The sequence below is a fragment of the Petaurus breviceps genome, unplaced genomic scaffold (assembly GCF_028583685.1).
Source record: "Petaurus breviceps papuanus isolate PSGF00001 unplaced genomic scaffold, PetGlider_PUasm1.0 90779, whole genome shotgun sequence".
In the NCBI taxonomy this organism is placed as follows: Eukaryota; Metazoa; Chordata; class Mammalia; order Diprotodontia; family Petauridae; genus Petaurus; species Petaurus breviceps.
This window is the reverse complement of record NW_027187344.1, coordinates 6090684-6117018: the sequence shown is the minus strand read 5'-3', so window position 1 is coordinate 6117018 and position 26335 is coordinate 6090684. Positions and strand designations below refer to the sequence as shown.

General features: G+C 44.0%; 1 protein-coding gene and 1 long non-coding RNA gene across 5 annotated transcripts in view; one reads left to right on the top strand and one right to left on the bottom strand.

The window, feature by feature from the left end:
• The window catches only part of NTNG2 (netrin G2), a 103592-nt gene that overhangs the window by 34488 nt on the left and 42769 nt on the right, over nucleotides 1-26335 (top strand). For all 4 annotated transcript variants that reach the window (XM_069069309.1, XM_069069310.1, XM_069069308.1 and 1 more), the window contains exon 3: nucleotides 7295-7938. In XM_069069309.1, the coding sequence (XP_068925410.1) occupies nucleotides 7295-7938 (644 nt within the window). The remainder of the gene's footprint in view (nucleotides 1-7294; nucleotides 7939-26335) is intronic.
• LOC138147234 (uncharacterized) lies at nucleotides 24993-26198 on the bottom strand. Its single transcript, XR_011164739.1, has 2 exons — nucleotides 25731-26198; nucleotides 24993-25662 (listed from the first exon to the last, which is right to left on the bottom strand). It is a non-coding gene; the product is annotated as an uncharacterized lncRNA (long non-coding RNA).

Here is a 26335-nt window from a genome sequence, read left to right as displayed (position 1 = left end):
AAAGATGTTGGACTTGCTGGAATTAGAAACTCCTCTGCACAAAGGCTCCGTTTCTACTGTGTTAATAATTCATTCCAGCTCCAACTTTTCTTATCAATAAATAGGAAACAGCTTATTAGGAAGAATTTCCCCTGCCCTTTTCTTCATGAATGAAAGACACCCTCCCCTCCACCCCCCCCCCCCAACAGTCTTTCAAATCCTTCCTCAGAAGAGGAACAAAATGGCAGAGGAATGTTGGGGCAGGAGAAACACTTGGGTAACTCCCCTCCATTCACCTCTTTGCCAGTCTGGTTTCCCCATCCATTCTTTTTCCATACCCGGGGCCCAGAATCCTAAAACTTAGAACACAAGCCCTCAGACCACAGAGTGTTAGACTTTAAAGGGGCTTTAGAGCACCAAACACTAGAGCTAGGAGGAACCTTCTCTAGAATCGGGTCTAAGACCATCATTTTTGCTGGAGGAAGCAGAAAAGGTCTTGGATAAGGACAACACACCTGGTGAGTGACAGAACACTAGCTCAGGTCTTCTGAATATCCACTTCGTGTTCTGTCCATTGAAATAAACTTCTGTTAATTTAAAAAAGAATCATTTTAGGACATGAATTTGGCCTTCTTCCTTCTGCTCTGAGTGAGGAAGGAGGGAGACATGGAGGGTGAAAAAGAATCGTATCCTCTCTGCCCCTGTGAAAGATCCTCATCATGGTATGAGTGGAAGATGGAGGTGGGGCTAAAGGACATTCTAGTTCCATTTCCCTGTCCATCCCAAGTCCTGCTTTATACCGACAAGACCTGGTATTCTTAGGCTGTCTTTCTGCCATCCTACAGGCCTACATGAGGTGCAGATGATTTTTCTATTGATCCTCATCTTCTCTTGATTGTCCTCCCTCTACCCCGCTGCCACCCCCAGGGCTTGTCCTTGGCAGCTACTTGCCACCCACCTTAGACTCTGCCAACAGCTGCTTCTCAGCACCCAGTTGAGGTTGGCAGCATTGAAGATGAGACAGGGTTTTGTTGGCAACTCAGTAGACAGGTTAAAAAAAATCTGTTAGCTGCTAAGATGTTCCTTGGCCCTGGCCATACTCCCCCATGTCAGAGCAGTAGGGTGTCTGGCAGTAGGAGTGATGCTTGGTGAAAAAGCATAGCAGAAAGACTGTGGGACTATATTTTCCCTTAAAAAAAGAACTAAACTGGAGATTTTTTGCAGCTTTCTTTTACGCCTCGACTAATTTTGTTCATACTTCAGGCCTGAACTAATTTGGATGCCGTGATAGATACTTTTTGGGCAAAGCATCAAAATATGGTATGGTAGACAGAGCACTGGGCAAGAAGTCAGAAACCCTGAGCTCCAACTGTAGTTTTGCCACCTTATGGTTAGTTTTGCCACCTTATGGTTAGTTTTGCCACCTTACGGATGCAGGTGACTACAAGCCAGCCACTTAGCTTTTATGAGCCTCAGTTTCTTTATTTGTAAAGTAAAAATAATACCTGCCCTTCCTATTTCAAAAGGTTGTTGCATGGATATAATAAAAAAAAGTTAACATTTATATGGCATTGTAAGGTTGGCAAAATGCTTACATACATTATTTAGTTGAAACCTGATAACAGTCTTGAGAGATAGTTACTACAGGTATTATTATCTCCATTTTATAGGTGAGGAAATCGACTCTCAGAGAGTAAGTTGTGCTTGGCCATACAACTGCTAAATGGTGGAGAAAGAATTCAAGCCCAGGTCTTTCTGTTTCCAAATCCAGGATGCCAGACACTAGTCCATGCCAAACCAGATAGTATGACTGCTATGTGTGTGAAGGTGGTGTCTTTTTTTTTCACCTGATCCTATGTTTCATTGGAGTATAGGGAACTCCCAGTGAGGAAAGTCCCTCAACCAATATAGGTCAGAACCTGCTCTGCAACTTAAAGTCTTAAGAGTTGCTGGAGGTACTTTGAGGTTAAGTATCTTGCCTGGGGTTTTGCCGTCAATATATGACAAAAACAAGACTAGAATCTGGGTCTTCTGGGTTCATCCATTATATGATGATGCCTCTCAGGTATCAAAGTGGTAGCATTATAATTTTCAAATGTGACATTTAGTTTTATAAGGAGTATAGAGGGGTGGCTAGGTGGCAAAGTGAATAGAGCACAAGCCCTGGAGTCAGGAGGACCTGAGTTCAAATCTGGCCTCAGACACTTAACACTTACTAGCTATGTGACTTTGGGCAAGTCACTTAACCCCAGTCACCCTGCCTTCTCCCCTCCAAAAAGCAAATAATAATTATTATTATAAGGGGCATAGATCTAGAATATGAAGGAGTCTCAAAAGCCGTCTAGTTCAACCACTTCATTTTATTGATGAGAAAGCTGAGACCCAGGAAAGTTAAATAATCCCATCACTGATACGTCACTTAATTAGCTGTGATCCAGGGTACTTGTTGGTAGGGTATTAGGGATGAGCAGCATTCTAACAGTTCAGTTCAATTAATCTTCCAATTCCCGTACCCAGAAAGGGAAGTGGTTGGGGGGGGAGAAGAAGAAACAGACAGGTAATGAGTGTTTGAGTTAACTTTTGAGTTGAGTCCTCTAACCCCAGGGATAGTGCTCTTTCCATTATACCACAAGTCTAGAATTTCTTCCATATGTAATCTTATAGGAGAAATTAGAGGAAACTCAATTTCTCCTTCCAAAGACAGCCCTGTGGATATTTGAAGACAATGGTCATTTCCCCTTAAACTTCCTCTTTTCTAGACTCAATATCCCCATTTTCTTCCTTACACAATATCATGTCTTACCCACCCCCCATTAGCCTTCCTTTGGATGAGTTCTTATTTGTTGGTGACTTTGAGCTCAGTACTATAGGTGGTCTGAACAAGGGCTTTCACCTTCATCATTTTGAATACAATGGATCTGTTCATGTTTCTCCAAGATGGCAAAGCTCAAAATGTCTTAAGTGATAGAAGCATTATTGGAATAAGTGTCATATCCCCCCAGAAAAGCCAACTTTAAGGGACAACATTCATTGGCTATATAAGTTCTCTGCTGTTTCATTATGGCCTGAATATTCTGACTGCTGCAGTCATACTGCCTATGATTATGTGTATAGGAGTCCCTGTGGACTGATAGAGAGATATCATACTTTCTGTCTTTTGGGGAGCTAAGAACTGGCTTGGGGGAGGGAGAGATGCCTTCATCAGATCTCCTGGTCCTGGTTAGCTTTCGTGTGCAGATTCTGCTCACTCCTGGTTCACAGAAGAGGAAGCACTGAACAAGTCATGGAATAAGTATTCCAGCTTACACCACTCTTCAGTGAGAGCCTTGATCTGTGTCAGACTGCACCAGTGGAATGTGATCCCTTGGGAGGGACTGGAGTTTAATGTGGGTGGGATTTGAGATTCTTCTTTCAGTCTCCCAGGCATCCCCCATCTCTGGGCTTTGAAGAGCATCTGGCTGATGTGTCTCTTTGGATCTGTTGGTCTAGACTAGCTGTCAGCTATACTTTTACACCACTCCCCACCCCTCTCCCCTAGCACCACCTACCTTCTCACCCACCCCCACTGGTTTATGCCTGGATAACCTTTCTGACTATTTGTTGTTGTGTAACTTTAAAATGTTAGCCTTTCAGCTTTTTCCAAGACTGGATATGGTTGGGAGAGGGGCTCTGAGTCAACATTTGGTTAAGGTCTCCCAATCTAATTGCCCCTGAGAAATGGCACTGTGTAACAGAAAGGGCTTCACACAGTCTGGAATACTGGGTTCTGGTCTTATATGTTCCACTTATTTATTGCATGACCTTGGGCAGGTGACTTCTCCTACCTCAGCCTTAGTTTCCTCATCTGTCACAATAATAGCTCATATTTTTGGAGCATTTTAAGGTTTACAACATGCTAGCTTCAAAGCAACCCTGTTGGATAGGTAATGTAAATATGATTATCCCCAACTTACAGGTGAAGAAATTGTCTGAGAGGTGGATTGACTTACATGAGGTCACACAGATAGTAAGTATTGGAGGTGGGAATCAAAACCAGATTTCTTGACTCTGTACCCATGGTGCAGTGGATAACATGTTGGCTTTTTCTAGGTTTGAATTCCAGCTTTACCATTTACTAACTTAGGCAACTCACTTGCCTGTTCAGGGTTCAGTTTCCTCATCTGTAAAATGAAGGCTTGGACTTGATCTCTAAATCCTTTTCCTGCTCCTATGAACTAGGTTATCTCTAAAGTCCCTTCTAGCCTTTATATGCTATGATTCTGGTATCCCAAAAGGTTAGAACATAACCCTAACGTAATTTTTCTTTTTCATATTACATCTCATTATTATCATCATCATTTATCTTATTATTCAGCCGTATCTAATGAAAATAAGTGGGAAGCTGCAAAGGAGAGCCAGACTAGGGTGAACCACAGCTGCCCTTTATAAAGATTGGGTCAAAATTCCCATCACTCACACACAATTTAATCAGCTGTGATCCAGGGTAATTGGGGTTGGTGGGAGTATAAGGATTGGCCACGCTTCTAACAGTTCAATTAATTTTCCAAATTTCCTTAAACAGAAAGGAGAGCTGGGGCTGGGTTTGGGGAACAGGGTGGTGTCAGATATAATAACAATTGTGTGTTTGGGACTTTGCAAGACTTGCTCTATGTCAAAAGGATACTTTGCAACTTAAAAAAAATAAAGATCAAATAGTCAAGTCTGAGTTGTCGGTGGGAATGGAAAAGACAGAGAGAGACGAAGACAGAGAAAACAAAAAAGGAAGAGGAAGGGAGAAAGAGACAGAGACAGAGGGAGGGAGTCAGACAGAAAGAGAGAGAATGGACAATAGGAGAATATCATTCTGGTTCAGCCTCTAGATTTATTTATTGTACTTGCTGTTTATTAAACTCTCTCCACAGCAGGAGCAGCCTGGTAAATACACAGCCTGATTCATTAGCATTTCTGGCCATCTGCTTCTCAGAGCCAGGAGCAGGGGGCTGCATTCTGACTCCCCAGGTTAGGTCAGGACCATCTTTGGCAGAGAGGTTAGATCTCAGTGGTAGCAGGGTTTCAGTCTTCCCAGTGATGGACAGACAGTAAGGAGGGTGTGGGGGTGTCAACTATGACATCTTTAGGATTCTTTCAGTTGGGAGTAGGGGAGAATGAACTTGTAGAATGAAAAAAAAAAAGAGAGACTAGGGAGGAGGGTCCGATCTGGCAGCTTCCTTTCCTCTGCAGTAGTCAGCCAGGGGTACTGATCAAGAGTCCACTGTGAGGGGCGGCCAGGTCGGTCAGCGAGTAAGAGCACCGGCTCCAGTGTCGAGATGACCTGGAGATCGAATCCCGGGCTCAGACACTCAGCACCACACCCAGAAATAACTGGCCGTGTAACCTTGAGCAAGTTACTTAACCCCGATTGCTTAAAAAAAAAAAAAAAAGAGAGTCCACTGTGGCCAGTCTTGTGTTGGGTTTTGAGATGATGTAGGACAATGGATTGTCCCTGCCCTTGATACAATCTGTGCAGTATAAAGCATTTTTTATTATACTTAAAGAAATGTTTATTAAGTAGTTGAGAAGGTGCCTTTAGCCTAATGCCAATGTAGAGGGTATTGATATTCCAGGATAGTGGAAAGGCTTTCGGGGACATTATCCAAAATGAAACATTACTCCTTAAAGCCATTCATTGTCTCTCAACCCTTCCCTTACCCTGTGTGCCTTCTCAGAAAAGCCCAAAATGCAGAAGGAAGTGGCAGATCATATATTTAGAGCTTGGAGACCATCTAGTCTAAACCCTTCAGTTTACAGGTGAGAAACTGAGACCCTGAGAGGTTGTAATTTGCCCAAGGTCCCACAAGTGACAGATGCAAGACCTGAACCCATTTCCTCTGAGTCCAGAACCAGTACTCCTTCCACTGGACCAGGTGGAGCTTGTAAAAAAAAAAGAGGGGATTGTAGTTTGTGGAAGGTAGGAAACAGTGATAGGGAGTGTATCTGATATCCTCTGGACATAAGAGTAATAGCGCCTTAATCTCATAAATCCACTTGTACTAACAAGAGAGGGTTAGAGAAGACTGATTATGGATATCTAGAGACAGGGCCATGTCTTTTTCTGCTTAACACATTATGGACTCTATAGTTAGGATGTGGTTTCTGGTCCCCATCTCTACCACTTATTCACTGTATGACCTTAGTCAACTCACATTCCTTCTCTGAGCCCTGGTTTCCTTATCTCTAAAATGTCAGGGTTGGGCTAAGAATCCTTTTCACTCTGATAGCTGATCCTATAAGTCTATGAATTTCAGGCTGGTTAGAAGGTAAGGGATTGGAGAAGGACTATTTCTGCACAAGGGGGCTTTAGGGTGCCCTTTAAAGCATTATTGCTGAGAGAGGGATGAGCAATCATCAGACTTGAGAGCAAATAAAAGCCCTCCTGGGCTACCTATGCCTGGCTATAGAAATTGGGGATTTACCTTTGGCATCTTGCCTCTATCCCATCTAGACACTGGGTCCCATGCTGGTTCCCCATCTCAGGAGTTAATGAGCACCTCTTGCCCCCATATGAAGCAAGCAGCAAGAAGTTTCAATGCTGAGATTCTAGCTGTTCTGTTTCTGACCAAACGAAGGATTTGAAATATTCATCAAATAAGACTGCAAATGGCCTGGGGAGTCAGAGTTTCATGAGTAACCTTTTGAGGATTCCAGTGTGAGTTCACATATATAAAGCAAATAAGAGGAAATAGATTTAAATGGCAACAATAGGGACCAGGGCTAATCTAAGGAGGAAACATACTGCCTGGGACCGTTGTCATATTAGAAATATGCAGCCCATGCTTCCCAGGAAGTTTATAATAGTGTGAACTTCCATATGCTGGGAGATGGTTTTAGAGGCAACCTAAGAGACAATATGAAAGAAAAGGGAGGTAGAAGGTGGAGAGATTTTTTTCTTCATCAGTGCCTGGAGCTGAGGCAATGGGGCATTTGCTAGGGATTGTATGCAGTAACCTGTATTATTGCACTTTGAGAGGGGAGTAGAGGGACTGGTGTTGACCTGCTAACTCTGGAAACTCTGCCCAATACTCTGGTATCTTGGAAATTTTCCCAGTCTACAGACAGACTGTTCCACTCATTTATTTGGTGTCCTCAAGCACTTTCTGTCCCCTTGTGTTGAAGAAATCATTTTCTGGTAGCTTTGAGAATAGTCACACATTAGAGCCAGAGATATTGGAGACAATTTCTGGGATAGAGGCGGGGGGTGATGCTTGTTCTGTTTCTAGGAGGTCCCTCCTAACAAGCCAACAGCTGCCCTTCCCCTTTCCTCTCCCCCCTCCCCCAGGAAAACCCATACTTGTGCAGTGATGAGTGTGATGCTTCAAACCCAGACCTGGCACACCCACCTCGGCTCATGTTTGACAAGGAGGATGAGGGGCTGGCCACCTACTGGCAGAGCGTGACATGGAGCCGATACCCAAGTCCACTGGAAGCGAATATCACCCTTTCCTGGAATAAGAGTATTGAGCTGACTGATGACATAGTGGTGACCTTTGAGTATGGGAGGCCCACTATCATGATGCTGGAAAAGTCACTGGACAATGGGCGGACATGGCATCCCTACCAGTATTATGCTGAAGATTGCATGGAAGCCTTCAACATGCCTCCCCGAAGGGTCCGGGACTTGTCTTCTACAAGTGCTAATCGGGTGGTGTGCACGGAGGAGTATTCCCGGTGGGCTGGCTCCAAGAAGGAAAAGCACGTGCGTTTTGAGGTGCGGGACCGCTTTGCCATCTTTGCTGGCCCCGATCTCCGTAATCTGGATAACCTATATACCAGGCTGGAGAGTGCCAAGGGACTCAAGGAATTTTTCACCGCCACTGACCTGCGTATGAAGCTACTTCGACCTGCTTTGGGTGGCACCTATGTTCAGCGGGAGAACCTCTACAAATACTTCTATGCCATCTCCAACATCGAGGTCACTGGCAGGTAAAGTCTGGGACTGAGGGAGTGGTGGGAGGGAGGGCAGAGGCTGTTATAAGAAGTGAAAGCAAATACTTGATTTAAGGTCTTGCCAATATAAATAGGAGTTGTAATTTTAAGAAGTAGGATCTCATCCCACAACATATTGAACTTTTACTTAGCAACTGAATGGAACCCATAAAGGGATGTCAACTGGATTTAGCTGGTTTGGTACCAAATGGCTTTCTATTCTAGCATCTTGAGAGATTATCCAAGGTATATGTCAATATAGTCTCAATGGGGGCCAAGTCTACTCCTGGGATGTGAGTCATTAATCTAGGAAACTAACAATGTCCTGAATACTGACATATTTCATTAAAGGATTGTGGTTCCAATATACATAGATGTTGGATTGTCATCTGTAATGACTCCATTTCTCACATTGTGCTGTTTAAAAAAGAAAAAAAAACTACAACAAAACCCAAGTAAGGCTTGCTGATTGATGGTTGGTACAGTCAGCTAATTGTTTTTTAATCACTTTTGTAGTTTTGGTACAGCACTAGGTTGATCAGGGGACCCTCCAATCAACTGAACCCCCCCATCCTATTTTGTAAAATTTCGAGATTTAAGGAGCAGGTAACAGAGAAAATTAGATAAGGGCATGTCCCTTTCAGATTGATCTGCACTCTGAAATGTAGTCCAATCCTTCATTTTCCTTCATTACACAGCTAGAAATCTCTTTCAGTAAAGAATAAAGGAGAAAGGGGAGAAATTAACCAACATATCAGCTGAGTTTGACAGTATATTATATATTCCACACTCACAGTCCCCCACTTCTGAAAGAAGAGAAAGAAGTGCACCATTTTCTCATCTCTTTTCTAAGTTGACTAATTAGTTTTTATGGTCACAGGAGAAATTAAATTGACATACTTTGACATTCAGTCAGCATAGATAGTTTCTTGCCCAAGGAAAGGGCTTATGGTGATTTGAACATCTGCAGGAAAACTTAAACAAATTAAGAGTTATTGGAGTAAATTTTTCCTTCCCTAGGCCACTTGACCAAAGTTGCTAAATTGGAAACCCTACCCAAGCGTAAGCATGAACTAGGCAAAGTTTATTCTTTAGTGGTCCCTTCCCCCTTCAGCCAACTCTTGCGTGGAAACTGTATTACTTGCAGCCCATCCTCCCTAGCTTGGCACTATGTTGTTGTTCCCATCCAGGGCAACAGAGTCCTACTAGGATGTCTCCTTTTCCCTCACAAAGCTATTGAAATCCCTCCATCTTGTATCAAAACCCCTCAGGACCAAGTTCTCTATGCCATTCAGGATGACAAATCACTCATCTGAGAAATGTAATCATGTTAATGGAACAGGGTTAGAGGAGACCCTCCCATAGGACTCTCCATCTCTTCCCAGATAAACACATGCATTTAAAGAGGGGCCTTCCACCCCCCTTTAATTTTTAACACAGAGAAGTGAATCTAATGGGAGGCATTTCATACCAAACATGGATCACTATGGTTGATCCATGGTTAGAATTGTAGGAAGAGGAAATGAAATAAAGTCAAGAAAATAGAATCCCTGTCTTGAGGTTTAGCTGGGCTCTACATCATACCAGCCAGGTCAGAATGGGGGACCAGTGATGGGCAAGGTAGACAATATCAGGAAGGACATTGGTTAGAGTAGGCAGCAGGTATAGGAAGAGTCGAGTTGGACAATATTCAGTGTTTGTAGATGGCGATTAAGTCAGGCACACAGAGTGCAAGCCAAGGTAGTGTGGTACCTTGGACAGCTCTAGAAATCTCTGTAGTCTATCACGGAGCCCTGAAGAGGAATATTAGGACAAAGACCAGTATACTTATGGAGAAGTGGAGAAGGGGAAGGGAAAGTGGTGTGACATCTATTTATAAAGAAAAATGGGTCTAGACCTTTAACATTATGTTCCAGCTTTTCCCCTACCAATTAAATTTTGTACGAGTCCCTTCTCTCTGAGATTGTTTCCTTGTCTGTAAAAGAAGGGGATTAGCCTACGTGATTTTCGCTATCCATTCTACCTCTCAAATTCTGTGATAACTTTGTTAGGCTAGTAGAGCCCTCCCTACCCTTGCTGCGCTGGGCCTCACCTGGACCTGGAGGTTCTCATCTCACACTTGGCAGGAAGGCCCCTGTGGGCAGCTGGTATTAGCGGTAATGGTGGCAAAATTACAGCAATCAATTCACAAATAAAATAAGTACTCTTCCAGTGGCTAGTTGGCAACACAAGATTGTAGCTTGGTGTATTGATTAATTAGGTCTGGTTAGATGATTCGGCATAAGGCTGTGATTTTCTTTTTTACCCTGCTTCTGGTGGGGAATGCACCACTATCCTAGTTGATATTTGGAGTCTTGCTTGCATCAAGAAGCCAAGGGAATGTCAAACCCAGAAAAATAGAGAAGATATAATCTGACCTACTATAACCATACTGTACTTGATCCTTTCCCAGAACCACTGAGTAATGTCCCATAATGAAGTCTGGTTGGTCCAGGACCAGGTATTCCCAGGTACTATATTTCTAAGAATAGACATGTTCTATGGGTCCCTTCGCAGATGCCTGTCCCTTTGGACACATTTGTTATAACATGATAAATATAAATCAAGGAAATTTGGATTGTTTCTCCAGTTTAGATCCTCCTAATTCACCTATGTGATCTCGGGCTAATTCAAGTAAGGAACCTGGCAAGAGCATTGGATCTGGAGTCAGAGAACCTAGGTTCAAATCCCACCTCTGTCCCTATCTACTACCTGTGTTACCTTAGGCATTTCGCTTCACTGCTCTAGACCTCAGTTTCCCCATCAGTAAAATTCAGTGCTCTCTAAAATCACTTTAAGCAATAACAAATGTTTATTTTTTTAAAAATCAGTTCATAGGTTAGAGCTGAAAGACATTAGGACCATCTAGCCCAATCTTTTTATTGTATAGATGAAGAAACCAAGGTCCAAAGAAATTAAGTGCCTTGCACAAAGTAACACGGGTTAGTGACATAAGAGGGATTTGAGCCCAAGTTCTTTCCAGATGCAGTGTTTTTGCCAGGACTTTTCCATTGTGTATTCCATGGTCAGCAGTCCCATAAAGTCTATACTGATAGAGAATAAGTGCCAGGCAAGAGTTATAGCTAAAACCCCTTCATCAGAGCAGAGAAATGTACCCAGAGCCCCATCCTCCTGTCTTCCCTTCCCCTCGATGGTTTCTAATTGAGTACAGCAATTCAGCATTTTAAATGAGCAGTCTGGAGGAAACACCATTATTGTGAGAGTCTTGGTTATGGGGACAAAATGAGTGTGCTCTACATGCCACTTCATTTTGCAACTCCATCCCATTACTGTGTCTCCCATGCTTAGAATGCCCTCCCTCCTCACCTCTACCTCCTGGCTTTCCTGGCTTTCAGGTCTCAGCTCACATCTCGCCTTCTTACAAGAGACCTCTTTCCTGGTCCCCCTTCCTCTCTTCACTGCTGATGAGTTCCTCTTAGACTACCTCCATTTGCAATGTATATGTATTGTCTATACAATTACCTTCCCCATTAGAATGTGAGCTCCCGGAGGGGAGGTATCATATTTTTCTTTTCTTTGTATTCCCAGGGTTTAGCACAAAGCCTGAAGGTTGGTGGTGCTGATCGGGGTTAGTATTACTCAGAATAGTGTCTTATACATACAGTGATATGGAATCACTGGGAGGATTCTGAAATGCATTTATTCAAAGAGCAGAAATTCCCTAGAGTTTTAGTCTGGAAGTTTTGAGGGGTTTTTCCCTTCCTTCCTGAATAGGTGGAGTAGCTTCTTGACCTCCTTCTATCATCATAAGCTTAATGACCACAATGGGATGAAGAAAGGCCATGACAAGAAGTCAGCTCCCACTTCAGCCCTGGCAGTTTCCACTTTGGCTGATCAATCCCAACTCTAAGGATTGGTCAGTAGGGCCAGACATTATTATCTCAGTAACCCTAACCAGATCACCTGGAGCTAGGACTTGGGGGGTATTTTTCTCCAATAAGATAAGAAGCACGAGCTGTCACTGATAGCCACAGGAGCAAGGAAAACAAAGGGAAATATTGAGTGTGAATGACAGAGACTGTACCCTCCTCCACAGCCAGGAGTAACATCCTGTTCTTAAGGCTGGACAGTCCAGGCATGACCATGCCAGAATGCTTCCAAAGAATGGTATTTCCAAGCTCCTCCAATTAAATATTAGCCTCACATATCCAATCTAACTTCCATCCCCAAGGCAGGCACTAGACATTAAAAAAAATGCTTTCAATCAAGCTATTGAGGAAGCTCAGAAGAAATCTTTGCACATTAAAAAAAAACCCTGCCAACCCTGGGGGTGATGCCTGCCCAACTAGGCTTTAGCCATGACCATACTGGCCACCCCGTCTTCTAGGCTCATGTACTAGGGCATCCACAGCCAGAAGAGAAAAGGCAAGGCTAGAAACTATCCCCGGGAGTCTGAGACTTTTGGTTCATCCTCTGCCTCTGTTGTGCTGGTTCCTTTCTCCAGTGCTAAGGTCTTTGGCAGCAGAGTGAATCTGGACTCCAGCTTGTTCTTGTCTATCAGGGAATATAGTAGCAGAACATTGGACTGGGAGTCAGGAGACCTGGGCCCTGCTATTAATGAACTGTTTGACCTAGAGGGGGTGGAACTAGATGAACTTTAAGGTCCCTTCTAGTATTAAATCTATGATCCTTTGTTCTCAAGTCCCTCTCAGTCTTGACCTTCTAGGAATCTGTGGTTCTATGACTCTAAAACCTTATAATCTGATGACTAGGACTAGACTTGAAATCAGCAAAGGGAACAAATCTATTGGTACCCAAAGGATGTGACTGATTTGGAGGCGGTATAGGAGCCTTGGCAAGTGAACCCGTCTAGGAATTGTCCAGGGAAAAGGGGGGAAGGGGAGAAAAACTGGTGCAAACACCAAGAATAATTTCATACTTTCCCCTCACCCACATGCCCTACAGGCCTGGCCAAAGACTGAATGCTGCAGCTGGAAATAGCTCCTGTTCTGTCGAGAAGCTAATTACAGAGGCTGCTTTGGGGGAGTGAGCTGCCCCCAGGTGCCCAGATGAGATGGAGAGGGGCCAGGGGCAGCAGGAGTGGGGAATCAGTGCAAATCAGAGCTTGATGCTCTGTGTGGGGAAGCAGCAAGAGGAAGAGGCAGAGAGGGAGTGAAGAAAGGGCCCAGACCAACAGAGCTAAAACAAAGAAGGAGCCTGGTGTGGGAGACTGAAATAAAGCCAGCACCTTCCTGGTACTTGACCTCCTATATAATGCAATTCCATCTCCTAGCCTTGGATCTCAAATCATTCACCTGATCACATCCCTGGGAAGGGCAAGAGATGATACAGGGGTTGTTTTTCTTTGTTGTGCTGATATTGAAACTCAAGCCCAGAGTGGAGAAGTCAGTGGCTTTGAGCCACTGAACACATCTAGGAGTGAAATGGTGATTTGGGGAGAAGTCTAAGCTGAGTCAAAATTCCCCAGGACAGTTTTCCTTCTGTAAATGCAATACTTTATTCATTCATGTAGTAGAAATAACCAAGAGAATCTCTGATTTATTAGGAGAAAAGGTACACATTTCTTAGCAAGGAGCCAGAAAATATGCCTGGATTCATGGAAGGTAGGTGGCCCCGTCCAGCAAATCCAGGGTTCCTCTGGTCACCCTTGCTGTTCTGTAGTAGGTCCTTAATTCATACTTGTTGAATTAAAGGTAGGGAGAACTCGGGGGAGAAAATATCTGACACAACCTGCATTGAGGTGCTGACATTCAGCACTTCATCTTAGAAAGGAACATCAAGTCCAGTTCTCCTATTTTGTACATGGGGAAACTGAGGCACAAAGAGGTTAAGTATCTGAGGTAGAATTTGAACCCATGTCCTCCTGACTCCAAATCCAGCACCAAGGTAAGCATAATGAGTAGGTTCTTAGGTTTAGACCTTTAGTAATTCCCTCCTTCTTCCCCCCTGCACAAAGTGTCTGTCTGCTGGACACCGCATACTACTATAACTTCTCCTTTTCAGAGAAAAAAGGAGGAACAGGAACAGGGACCCTCAGAAATTCTGCCCAGTTTAGGTGTCCACTCTGCACGATTCAGTTCCAGGAAACCATGCTCTCTGGAGTACCAGAAAAAAAATAACCTCTGCCCAGAGCACCTTATAGAATATCAGACTTGCTCAGATTCCTTCACCTGATATTCAAGGCCTTCCCCAATCCGGCGCCATCCTACCTTTCTCATCCCATCTCATATTACTCTTCTCCATGCATTCAGAATTCCAGCCAGACTGGACTACTCTCTGTACCCCCCCACCCTCCACATGCTCAGAGCTTTTCTGTCTTCCTTCTCTTCAACTACCAAATTCCTACCCACCCTTTAAAGGTGAAATTAAATGCTGCCTCCTCTGTGAAGCCTTCCTTCACATCCTGACGTGGGTAATGATATTCCTTGTTGGATTTCACAGTCTTTTGTTTTTTGGGGTTTTTTTTGGTGTACCTAAGCCACCTTTTTATTGGTTGGAATTTTTTTCTTTTTCTTTTTTAGTTATTATTATTTTGGTCATTGGTGTAAAGGTTTCTCTTGAGATAGGAAGCTTCCCCTTACCGAATGTATGTTGATGCCCATTCTTCCTCTTGTAGTCTCTGAGTTGCCTGGAACTCTGAGAGGTTAAAGTGAGTTGCCATAGATTACATAACCAGCAAGAGTCAGAAGTGACATCTTGCCTGTAATATTGTGTATTGAAGCTATTCATGTTTGCAACCCTTGCTCTCCTCCCCACCCCCACTATAAGCTTTTAGAGCATAGAGACAATCTCTACCTTAGTCTCCAACATCTTCTGGGGGGCCTCAGAGAAAACAAGTGAGGCATCATGGTATGAATGGAAAGAGCACCAGATTTCTAGTTGAGGTCATGGATTCAAATCCTGACCTGTCACTTACTGCCTGTGTCAGCCTCTCTGGGTTGTAGTATATCTAGAAAATATGGGAGTTAGACTAGATCACTTCTAAGATCTCTTTCAGCTTTAAGCCTATGACTCTATGCACTAAACTTCCACCTAACACAGTATCCTATAAATAGTAGACTCTTAATAAATGCTTACTGAATGAAAAAGTGAGTGTGCCTTAAAAATCATCTAGTCTAACCACTTAACAGAGGAGAAAACAAGAGAAGCAGTGACTTGCCCAAGTTCACATAGTCAATTAGAGGGTAGGACTGGACCTAAATGCCAGTTCTCCTGACTCCCAAGTCCAGTGCCTGTCCCTGTTATCTCAGAAGATCCCAGAGAACTTGAAGTGAATCTGTGGGAGAGTAAGCTCATAGCAGAAGTCTGGAAGCATGGATATATGCCTGGTCTTCCTTAGGTTTTGAGCTAGAGAGTAATTTTCTAAGGGGAGGAGGGAAAGAGATTAGCCACCCACATGACTTTGCCCCAGCTTTCTAACTTCCTATTTCTTCTTCTGCCCCTCTCCCCCACCTCACCTTTGCTGCTGGCAGCTACCCCCTTCTCTCTTTTGACTCTCTCTTTCTCTCTCTGTCTCTGTCTCTGTCTCTCTCTCTCTGTCTCTGTCTCTCTCTCTCCTGTCTTTCTGTCTTTGTCTCTGTCTCTTCTCTGTCTCATTGCTGTCTTTGTCTGTCTCTCTGTCTCTGTCTGTCTTCTGCATTCTTTTCTTCATCTTCCATAAATGTACTATTCTTATTGATCAGCTGGGTAATTGGAGATGGACGGAACTAGGGCTGAGAATAGAAACAGCTGGGGAAAAAAAATCCTTGGTTTGTGCATGTCAGTGTGGGAGGGAATAGAGTAGGCAGTGGGGAGAGAGAGCCCTTTCTACTTACTGTACTTCTGGGTACACTCCCTGCCCCTTTGCACAGGTACTTTAAGTGGAAGGGAAAGCATTTCTTGATACTGTTCCTGGGACACCTGAGCCCTGGTGGCTTTGCAGAATATAGCCCCTCCCTCTCTCCCCAAACCTCAACCTGAGGTAGAAAGTTGCTATCTCATAGGTGAACCCTTTTCCTCTGATTTTCTGCAGACACTGTTCACACCTCTTACTCTTGTCCAGACTTCAGAATTTCAGGACTACTGCTGCTGACAGTAGCAGTCCACCCAAAGGGACAAGTTATGTAAAGTGAAAAATAACCTTTAGTTCAATTCAGCTCAAGGAATTAAAGTCAATGGAGCAAATATTAAATTCAGTGCCTATTATGTGCAAATCATGATGCTAGGTATTATGTGGGGGATATGAAGATGAATGGCCCCTGCTCTCAGGGAGCTAACAGTCTTATAGGGTTAGTAGTGCAAATTTGAATGCTGACTATGTGTCAGGAACTGCACTAGGAAGATGTAGTATCTTCCCTGAAAGAGCTCAGACCTAGAGGAAATAGAATGCCAGACCTGGACGGAGGAAGACCTAGGTTCAAATCCAGCCTCAGACATTTACTAGCTGTGTGACCCTGGGCAAGTCACTTAACCCTGTTTGCCTCAGTTTCCTCATCTGTAAAATGAGCTGGGGAAAGACATGGCAAACCACTCTAGTATCTTTGCCAAGAAAACCCCAGATGGGGTCAGGAAGAGTCAGACATGACTGAAAGTGACTGAACCACAACTGAGGACCAACCCTTGGGAGTAGGGGCTGGGGAGGGAGGGAGTTTAAAATGTATGCGGGTTTATATGATAAGTCTCTGTTCAGCCTGCTTGACCTGTCTTGATCAGGATAGGAAGTCCCAGAGACATATGGATACATTTGGCAGAATGTCCTCTTGAATTCTCCTTACCTGACTATTCCTTAAGGTACAATGGAAAAAACATTGGATTTAGAGTCAGAGAGCCTGGTTTGAAATCTCAGCTCTGCTATTTACAGTCCCTGGGATCTTGGGGAAGTCACTTCTTTTTTTCTGGGCTTTATCTGAGTTTCCTCATTTGTAAAATGAGGGGGTTGGAGTAGGTGCTTTCTAAGGTGCTGCTCTGATTCTATGATCCCTGGAGCCCCAGCCAGGCCTAATCCGTCCCCTGGGGAGGACAGGGAATGGTGACTATAGTCCTACAAGGCTACTGAACCAAAATGAGATGCCTCTGAAAGGTACTGGGTATGAATGCAATGGAAGCACTTCCCTTTGCAAAAATCCATGATTTTATTCACATGGGCACACGGTCCACCCATGCTGATACAGCTCATCCATGCCTTGGTAGATGATCTTTAGGAGTCAGTGCTGCTAAAAGAGGCACACTCTGATCATAGAAGGACAGACTTGAACCAGGACAGTTTCTGCCCTCAGGAAGCTTATATTCTAGTTGTGAAAACACATATATAAGGACGCTGAAAGGGGATGGGATAGGAAGAAGGTACCTCATAACCTGCTGTTTTTTTGTCCTTCATATGGGAAGAGGACCAATAATATCACAACGTTGGGGTCAAGGTACAGTGTGTTTGACTATGGCTGATCAGTCCAATACAAGCTAGGAAGATTCTACCACAGATCAGGCACAAATAGTCCATTTGAACCTCACGACCTTGAACCTCAATCTAATTTTCTACATCTAGAAAATGAAGGAGTTGGCTAAATGATCTTTCAAGCCCTTCTTGCCTCTGATGCATGATGGTGTTTTTTCATTTTATCCTTACAAGAAATAGGCACGGTGACTAAGGGCAAGTTTTATTCTTTGCATTTAGCAGATGAGGCAAACTGAGGCTTGGAGAGGTTAACTAGCTTACCCCAAATCACACAAGAAATCAGTGGGTAGCACCAGGACTGGAACTCAGGTTTCCTGATTCCTGCTAAGACCAAAATTTCCTCCAGTAGAAAATGTTACCTTTCCCTAGATCCATTATATATGGTTCTTCAGTGAACTGACCATCTGCTGAGAGGATGAGGAATGCAGAACTATAGGGGTAACTAGCTGGTACAGTGATAAGAGTGCTGGACCTGGAATCAGGAAGATCTGAGTGCAAATCTAGACTCAGATACTTATTGTCTATGTGATGACCTTGGGCAAGTCATTTAACCTGTCTCAATTTCTTCATCTATAAAATGGGGGTGATAATAGCACCTACCTCCCACAGTTGTTGTGAAGGTCAAATGAGATATTTGTAAAGTGCTTTGCACACCTTAAAAAGATAGGTAAATGCTAGTCTTCATACAATGATACCTCAATTGGGGAGGCCAAGGATATCCCCTGGAAAATAACTCTTTTGTTTTGTTTTTTGAAATTATTTTTTTCAATTAGCAAAGAACCTATTTTCTCTCCTTCCCACCTCCCCCCCTAAACATAGACACAGCTCTTTTCAAAGTTGCCTGTTTTTTTTTTTAAAGCAAAAATCTTCTTGGTTCTTACATAGCAGTGTTGGCTTCTGCTATAACACCCAGCAGCAGTGTTCCCACTAAGACAAAAATACCTCCACACACAGTTCTGATCAGCCAGCACCCATAGGAAGGTAAATGGGTAGGCCCACAGCCAATCTATGAAGCTTCTGCTGCACTTTCTGGGCTGGTTTTACCCCATCCATAGAACTGGCCCCTGGCTTTGAGTGCTTAGTATCTGTGCTCTCTAGCTCTCCTCCCCCCCCCCAAACTGGAAAGGCTCTTGAACCAATCACAGATTGAGAGGAATGTGGTATAGTGGAAAGAAAGCTGTGCTCAGCCCCCAAGAAGTCTGCATTTCATTCATCTCTGTGCCAATTACTCTGTGACTCGCTAGTTATGTCACCTTGACCTCTCTGAGACTCAGTTTTCTCTTCTGTAAAATAGGGATAATAGCATTTGCATTGCCTCCCAGGTTGTGAAGATGTAGTGAGAGAGTATAGGTAGAAATGCTCCATGTGATAATAAAGAGTCCTATAAACATAAGCTGTTATTATTGATTACTCTTGTGTATGAATGAGGCTTGGCCAACCTGTTATCTCACACTGCTGTTATTTAGTGAATATTTAATGATATTTTCATACTATAAATTCTCCTTTCTGGTATCCCTGTCTCCTGTATTATTTCTACCTCTGATAACATTTCTGCCAACAAAGTGGGATGTGGGTGTGTGCCTTCTTCATTAGCACAGGTATAACTGTAATGAGTAGACACCTGTCCCTATAAACACAACAGTCAGTTCTCAGCCCCCTGTGGATTGCTCTGCTTTACAGAGGATCTGAAGGAAGTGTTTCAGATTGCTTGGTTTCTTCTTTCTATCCCTAGCTCCTCATTGTCACTGTGAGCTCAGGGAAGGGAAGTTTATTTTAATATTAAACTGAACCCCAAAGAATGAGAAAGGTCTATCTGCTTCCAGGCTCCCTCTCTTTACCCTTGCGTCCATCACCAAACCAAACCAAACCAAACCAACTCGCCCACATTCTGAAGTCCCATCAGGGATCAGTGACCTGTGTCCAGGAGGCTCCATCCGCTCTCCATTGTTCTTTGTCTGCTCTCTGTGCCAGTCTCCACTTCTGGCCGATGGAACTCTCTAAGTCTTTTTCATCACATTGACTAACAGGCTGTAATTGAAGCTAATTGGCCATGGACAGGACAGACGGGGATGCTTAAGAAAAATCAAATTTGGGAGGATACAGATCGATTCCAGGCTAATTAACAGGAATTTTCTTCCTCTCCCACCCCATGTTGCCATCCTTGTACACAGGCACAGACAGAGAGAGCCCTGATATGTTATTTAAAAAGCAGCAGATAGACTAAACATGCTTACGTGTCCATCTGTGTACATATCCACCCTTATTCCATACCCCTTTTATATGTGCACACATCCATTCACACATGCTTACATAAACATACACACATGTTCACACATACCCATTCACACACATATATACATATATGTACTATTCCGTATACATACCTGTTTACACACATACTTAAATGTATGGCCATACAAAGAGATAATTATACATGTGTACATTACAGTATGCATGTGTCTTGCTTACATACACACTCATATATGCACACGTCCATATAACTTATTGCACAAGTGTCCATATACATATGCACATATTCATACATTCAGTTACCTATTTATGCTTAACTCAGATATATAGATATAGATGTAGGAAGGAAGAAAACAAGCATTTATTAAGTACCTACTGTGTACCAGGCACTGAGCTAAGTGCTTTGATCCTCACAACAACCCTGAGAGGGAGATGCTATCATTATTCCCATTTTACAGTTGAGTAAATGAGGCAGACAGAGGTTAAGTGACCTGCCAGGGGTCACACAACTACTAACTCTTTGAGACTCCAGTGTAGCTCTCTATCCACTGTACCATATATACATATAATACACATACATAAACCTTTTTTGTTCTGATTACTTTTTGAGACTGAGTCTTCCTATCTCACCCAGGCTGGAAGCATTGTGGCTGTTCATGGGCTAATCCCACTGCTGATCAATAAGGAAGCTTTGACCTTCTCCTGGGCCAGTTTGCTTCTGCTTTAGGCATCCTGGTGGCTCTCTGCTCCTGAGAGCTCCCCATAATTAGTGCCAAACCTAGTGTAGACCGTGAATCTGCTTTAACTCCAGTCTCAGCCTCCACCAGCAAGAGGGTTTATAGATGTGAGCCACTGTGCCCAGCCAGACACAAAACTATTCCTGCACATATAACCACACACAGACATACATACTCATTCATATACATGGGCTTACAAACCCTGAGTTCTTAAATAGTGATCACAGCAGTCTTCTTTGTCATGCCCCAAATTCGATCAGAAGACACAACATTTGATTTGGGGACCACTGAGTTTTGGCAATTTCTCAGTGACTGTTCCCCCCCTTGCAAGTCCCCCATTAAGTCCCTAGATTCCTCTAGGTTTTCTGAACCCAAGAGGGGAAGTGAAATATGTCCTTCCCACTACCATTCCTCCTCTTAACTCCCAGCCGGAATGGAGAATCGCCTCAGGGATCAGCAGTTTAAAAGCTTCAGGGATTGTGTGGGGCAGAATAGCACAGCATCTTACACACTCGATATCTTTCTAGTGGGAAAAAGGACTGGGAAAGAGAGCTGGGAGGAAAGAATGGGACAGGAAGACTCACCATCTTGTTTTTTAATCTCCTTTCACCTCCCTCACACACACTTTTATGTAAATTTTTAAAAATTTAATTTATTTTTTATACCATACTCATTTTCTGATATGCCCTACTTCCCTGATGAACTTATTTTTGTAACAAAGAAAAGGTTTGGAAAACTGATGAACAAAATGCGACATTCTAGTCCCTCAGCCCTATAAGAAGTAGAGACGTGTGTTTCATCATGTGTTATCTGGGACCACGATGAGTCACTGCAATGGAGCTGAGTTTGGCCACCTTTTGGTGTTGTTTCTGTTTATATGATTGTGGTCATTGTGTATATTGTTCTTGGTTTTCTTTCTTTGCTCTGCACCAATTCCTATAAGTCTTCCCATGTTTCTCCGAGTTCCTCAGATCCATCACTTCTCACAGCATAATAGTATTCTATTTCATTCATTTGCCACAGTTTGCTCGACCATTCCGCAATCAATGGCCACCCACTTTGTTTCTGCTTTTTTTGTTACCGCAAAGAGTGCTACTGTGAATATTTCGGTATATATGGGACACCCACCAGTCTTGCAGACAGCCCTTTCCCCACCCACAGTTTTCAAACCCTGGTACCATCCCCAGCACCATCCTGGTTCCTCTGGTGCAGTGAAGTGCCTAGAGCTTGAGTCAGCCCAAGAAGATGGTTAGAATTTTGCCTTTTCTTCTAGAGGAGTGGGGGTGGCCAAGTCCCCAACCTGCTCATCCTGGCAGGGCTCTGGAGGAAAAACGGACTTCCTTCTAAGCCTCAAGCTTTAAGAAAAGTGAGGTGCCCTTCCTGCCCCCATTCACATCTGCAATTCCATGAGACTTCCTGGGTGCTCGTGGCACTGGCCCACCCCCACCCCCCTGACCACCCTCACCTCTCGAAGAGCTGGTGGGTGGAAGGTTGCCGAGGAAGCTGCCTCCGGCTCTGAGCGGATAATAGGATTTCATCAATAGACTGAGGGAGGTGATGTATGTTAAAGCACTTAATAGAAAAGAACTTCGTACAGAAACCCAAATTCAATTTGGCCAATGAACTCAATTGCCAGCACGGCTATGTTTCTGGAGGAAGGCTGGCCGGCATTTATACACATTACCCGGCAACACTTGGGTTATTGCAATGAGACCCAGGCCCTCTAGTCCCCTGCTTTTTTTCAATCTATTTCCCTTTTGTTTCTTCTTTCCCATCATCCACGTTCATAGGACCGTAGGATTGAAAACTGGAAAGGGCCTTTAAGAACAATTCTTCTCATGCCTTCACCCTGCACGCCATGCCCCTGTTGCAACCCCCTCCCAACAAGAAGGGAAGGGAATTAACTAAGATTATGACTTTAGCATAATGTAGTTGGGAGAGTGCTAACCATGTAGTCAGGAGACTTGAGGGTTTGAATTCTGCCTCTGGCATTTATTAGCTGTGTGACTCGATGAATTGCTTCCCCTATTTGAACCTCATTAAACTGTAAACTGGGGCAGCTAGATAAAGCAGTGAATAGAGGCTCAGAAGAACCTGAGTTCAAATCTGGCCTCAGACACCTACTAGCTGTGTGACTCTGGGCAAGTCACTTAACTGTGTTTGCCTCAATTTCCTCTTATCTGTAAAATGAGTTGGAGAAGGAAATGGTAAACCACCTTTGCCGAGAAAATCCCAAATGGTGTCATGGAGGGTAGAAACAACACAACAAAAATGGAACTAGAATTCTTGTACTGTCTACCTAACAAGATTTTTGTTAAAGCAATATAGAAACAGAGGTTATATTATTTTTTTAAGTCAATGAGGTGGTGTAATATGGTGGAAAGTAAACTAGTCTTAGAATCAGGAAGACCAGGATTCAAGTCCTACCTTAGACACATACTAAACTTTGTGACCATGAAGTTAAACCACTTTACCTTGCTTTGTGAAAGGCAACTTCCTATGACTATAAATTAATAATAACAATAGTCGATATTTATATAGTGCTTACTATGTGTCAGGCACTCTTCTAAGTGCTTTATAAATGTTATCTCTTTTGATCATCACAACAACCCTGGGAGGTAGGTTCTATTATTATTATCCCCATTTTACAGATACAAAAACTGAGGCAAACAAGAGGTTAAGTGACTTGCTCAGGGTCACACAGCTAGAAAGAATGTGAGGTCAAATTTGAACTCAGGCTCCAGGCCCAGCTCCCTATCCACTGTGCCAACTAGCAGCCCATAAGTTACAGATTAATTACCAGTCAGCATAAATAGATGGAGTTTCTACACTAGGCGTTCCCTTCACCCATGAAATCACATAGCCAGGTTTTTTTGTGGGTTTTTTTTTTTTAGAAGAAGTCCAAGGAGAGACTGGGTGATGAAAATGGATTTGATTCTTTTGAGAACTGTGATACATCCATAAACCTAAGCTTCCCCATCTGTAAAATGAGGGGGCTGGACTAGATTTTCTGTGAGGCCTCTTTCCAGTTCTAAATTCTAAGATCCTCCATCCACATATTCATACCTGCTGTGACAGCCTCCAAGTTTGATGGTTACAAAGGCCCTGGGAGTTGGGTTCCCCCTCCATTTCAAGCCCCAGGGACAGCTTCCTAAATAGTTTTGTCTCTTTTGAGCTTTGAAGGTGGGCAGACCTAAAGCATCCCAGTACCAGTGCCAAGCTATATGCGCCCTCCTCCTCACCCTTCCTCCCAAACTTACCACTTCCTCTTGCCTCCCCCGGGGAGCAGATGACATCACTATTTTAGGCAGCTAGGAATTGACCTACATTTATACTGCCGTCTGTATCTGGGAGGGACTCCAAACATCTAGCTCCTCTCCTAGAGAGGAAGGAAAGGCCCCAGCTCACGATTTCCCACAAAGACCCTACTTTAGGCCCAGTGCCCATACAGAGCTTCCCCAGCGGCTCCTGGGCACTGCCCATTCCTCCCTGTGGGGCAGGGCACATTGCAGTGTACCATAGGTTGTCATCCCACAGACCCAGCAGCTTGCTTCGTGCTGTTGCTAACTACCCCCAACCAGGGCACTAGTCACTGTAGCCAGGAGGGGGTTAAACCAGTGTGCCAGACCTAGCTTAGGCAGACATTGATGCTAGGCTGAAAGACAGCCTGGGTTGATTCATATTTCCCTGGGAACTCAGATTGGCTGAATTGGGGACTTCCTTAGGGACCAGAAGCAGAGAGCTCCCTTCAAACAAACCCAGTCTCCTGGGGCTTGTTAGAGACTCATCAATTACAGTGAAGCAAACAATTCCGCTAGAAAGTCAGACTGATTGGCTTCTCTGGAGGACGGGCAGCAGGAGAGTTTGCCCTGGGCCAAGGGGTGAGTGGAGCACATGGATGATGGCAGAGGGAACGGGTTTTCCATCAGACCCTGGATCTATGTCCTGTTCCTGGATGGCCCACGTGGGAAGGAGCCTCAGGAGAGATAGTTGGACAGCAGAGCCAAGGAGAGCAGGGAGGAAGTAAGATTCCAGATGGTGTGCAGGCCCTTAGCCTCAGGCCAGCAAGGCCTTGAGAAAGTATAGGTCACTGTCTACTCCAGGGAGCGTTTGGCTTAAGGGGGGCCGTGGATGCTGAGCCCAGTTCTGAGGCAGCCTCGCAGCTGTCCCAGGTGCAGACCCAGACAAGAGCCTTTTTCTGAGCTGGTCAGAACCACCATCCCTGTGTGGCTAAAGGAGAGAAAAGCTCCAAAAGCCTGTCATCTCTAAGGGAAAGTGGTTCTCAAGAGCTAGAAAGGAAGAGCCAGAGGGCTGCTTGAAGAGAAATGCCAAGGACAGCCAAGGTTATGGGCCTTGCTCAGATGGGCCCTCTGCTCCCAATGTCTCTCTCTAACTAGCCCAGCTCTAATGTGAGCCAGGCAAATGCCCTCATGGCTAGGCCACTCAAGGTCGTCTATCTCAACTCTGTCTTTTAACATAGAAAACAAAACAAACAGAAAAACTTGAAGCCCAGAGAGGAAAAGGAATCTGCCCAAGGTCTCCTAGCAGCATAAGGATGGCCAAATGGCCTTGTACTGTGTAATGTAATGCCAAAAGAAAGGCAACTTCCCAGGTTCAAAATACCAGCATAGGTGCTCTCTATTTTATTCAGTAACAAACCCAGAACAGAGAAGATCAAAACATGACATCATTCAAAATACAGCATTTACTAAGTGTGATTAAATCATCTCCAAGGCCTACCCCACCCCAGGACTTTCCAATCATTCAATCAATTACAAAGTCTCTGTTCCAAATACTTCTCCACCCCTAGGCTATACCTTAATTAAGTCCACCACAAAGCCCCTCTTCTCAAATGGAGATTAGTTTCCAAACATAAGTAAAATACATTCATTTGCTCAACCATAGAACACAAAAAGGTCAAAAGTTCCCCACCCCTGGATCACAATTGAATCTACCCCAGAGTTACATCAAGTTTAAACACAGCACTTAATACCCAAATGGAGGTCTTTTCTTCATCTTGACACGAGGCAAGTTCTCAGCAATCTTAGTTCCTGGAGAGACAAGGCTTAGCAAGGCCATAAGATACATTGCCAGTCCCTTCATGAATTTATCCTCTGTCTGTAGAACAGTCCTAGAACCCCTGAACACATTAGCAAAGCCCTCTCCCAGGATTTCTGTAAACATACAACAAGAAAATCCTTCTTCAGGGCTTCTGAACCAACAGAAAGGCTCCCAGACCCCTGCAACAACAGCACTGTCCTTCACCAGTGGACAGTATTCATTCTGTCTGCCGGACAGTCTCCAGACCCCTGCAACAACAGTACTGTCCCTCACCAGTGGACAGTATTCACTCCAGTACTGTCCCTCACCAGTGGACAGTATTCACTCTCTGTCTGCAGGACAGTCTCAGGCCTTCTGAACCAAATGCCAGGTTCCAGGACTTCTTCAACAGGACAGTCTTTCACCAGTGGACAAATCTGGCAAAATAACATCAAAACAGACAGACAAAGTACCAGCAAAACAGCCATGTCTCCTCAGTCCTTGGCAGCTCAGGGGGCAGGTCTCAAAAGTCCAGGGCAATTCAAAGCGGCCACCAGCAATCTCTTAGTCTCTCCCTCTCCACGAGGTGCTGCTTCCAAAAAGAACTTCTGCCTCTCTCTTGTCTCTCCAAATCTACATCACCAGCTCCTCCCACTTCAGGACTTTCTTTTCACATCAACAAGCCCATCCCACAGGTGGGATTAACAAACTCTGGGTTTTAATACAATCAATTTGAAAACCAAGCCAATACAGGGGAATCTTTAATTGCCATTACTATCACATACTGTGCTCCTTCCCCGCAGGAGAGCCTTGAAACTGCCCTTTGAGGGGTACAGAAGCAAGTGCTACATTTTGGGGTCAAAGGAACCAGGTTCAAATGCTGGCTTTGCCACTTAGTACTTGTGGAATGTTGTTT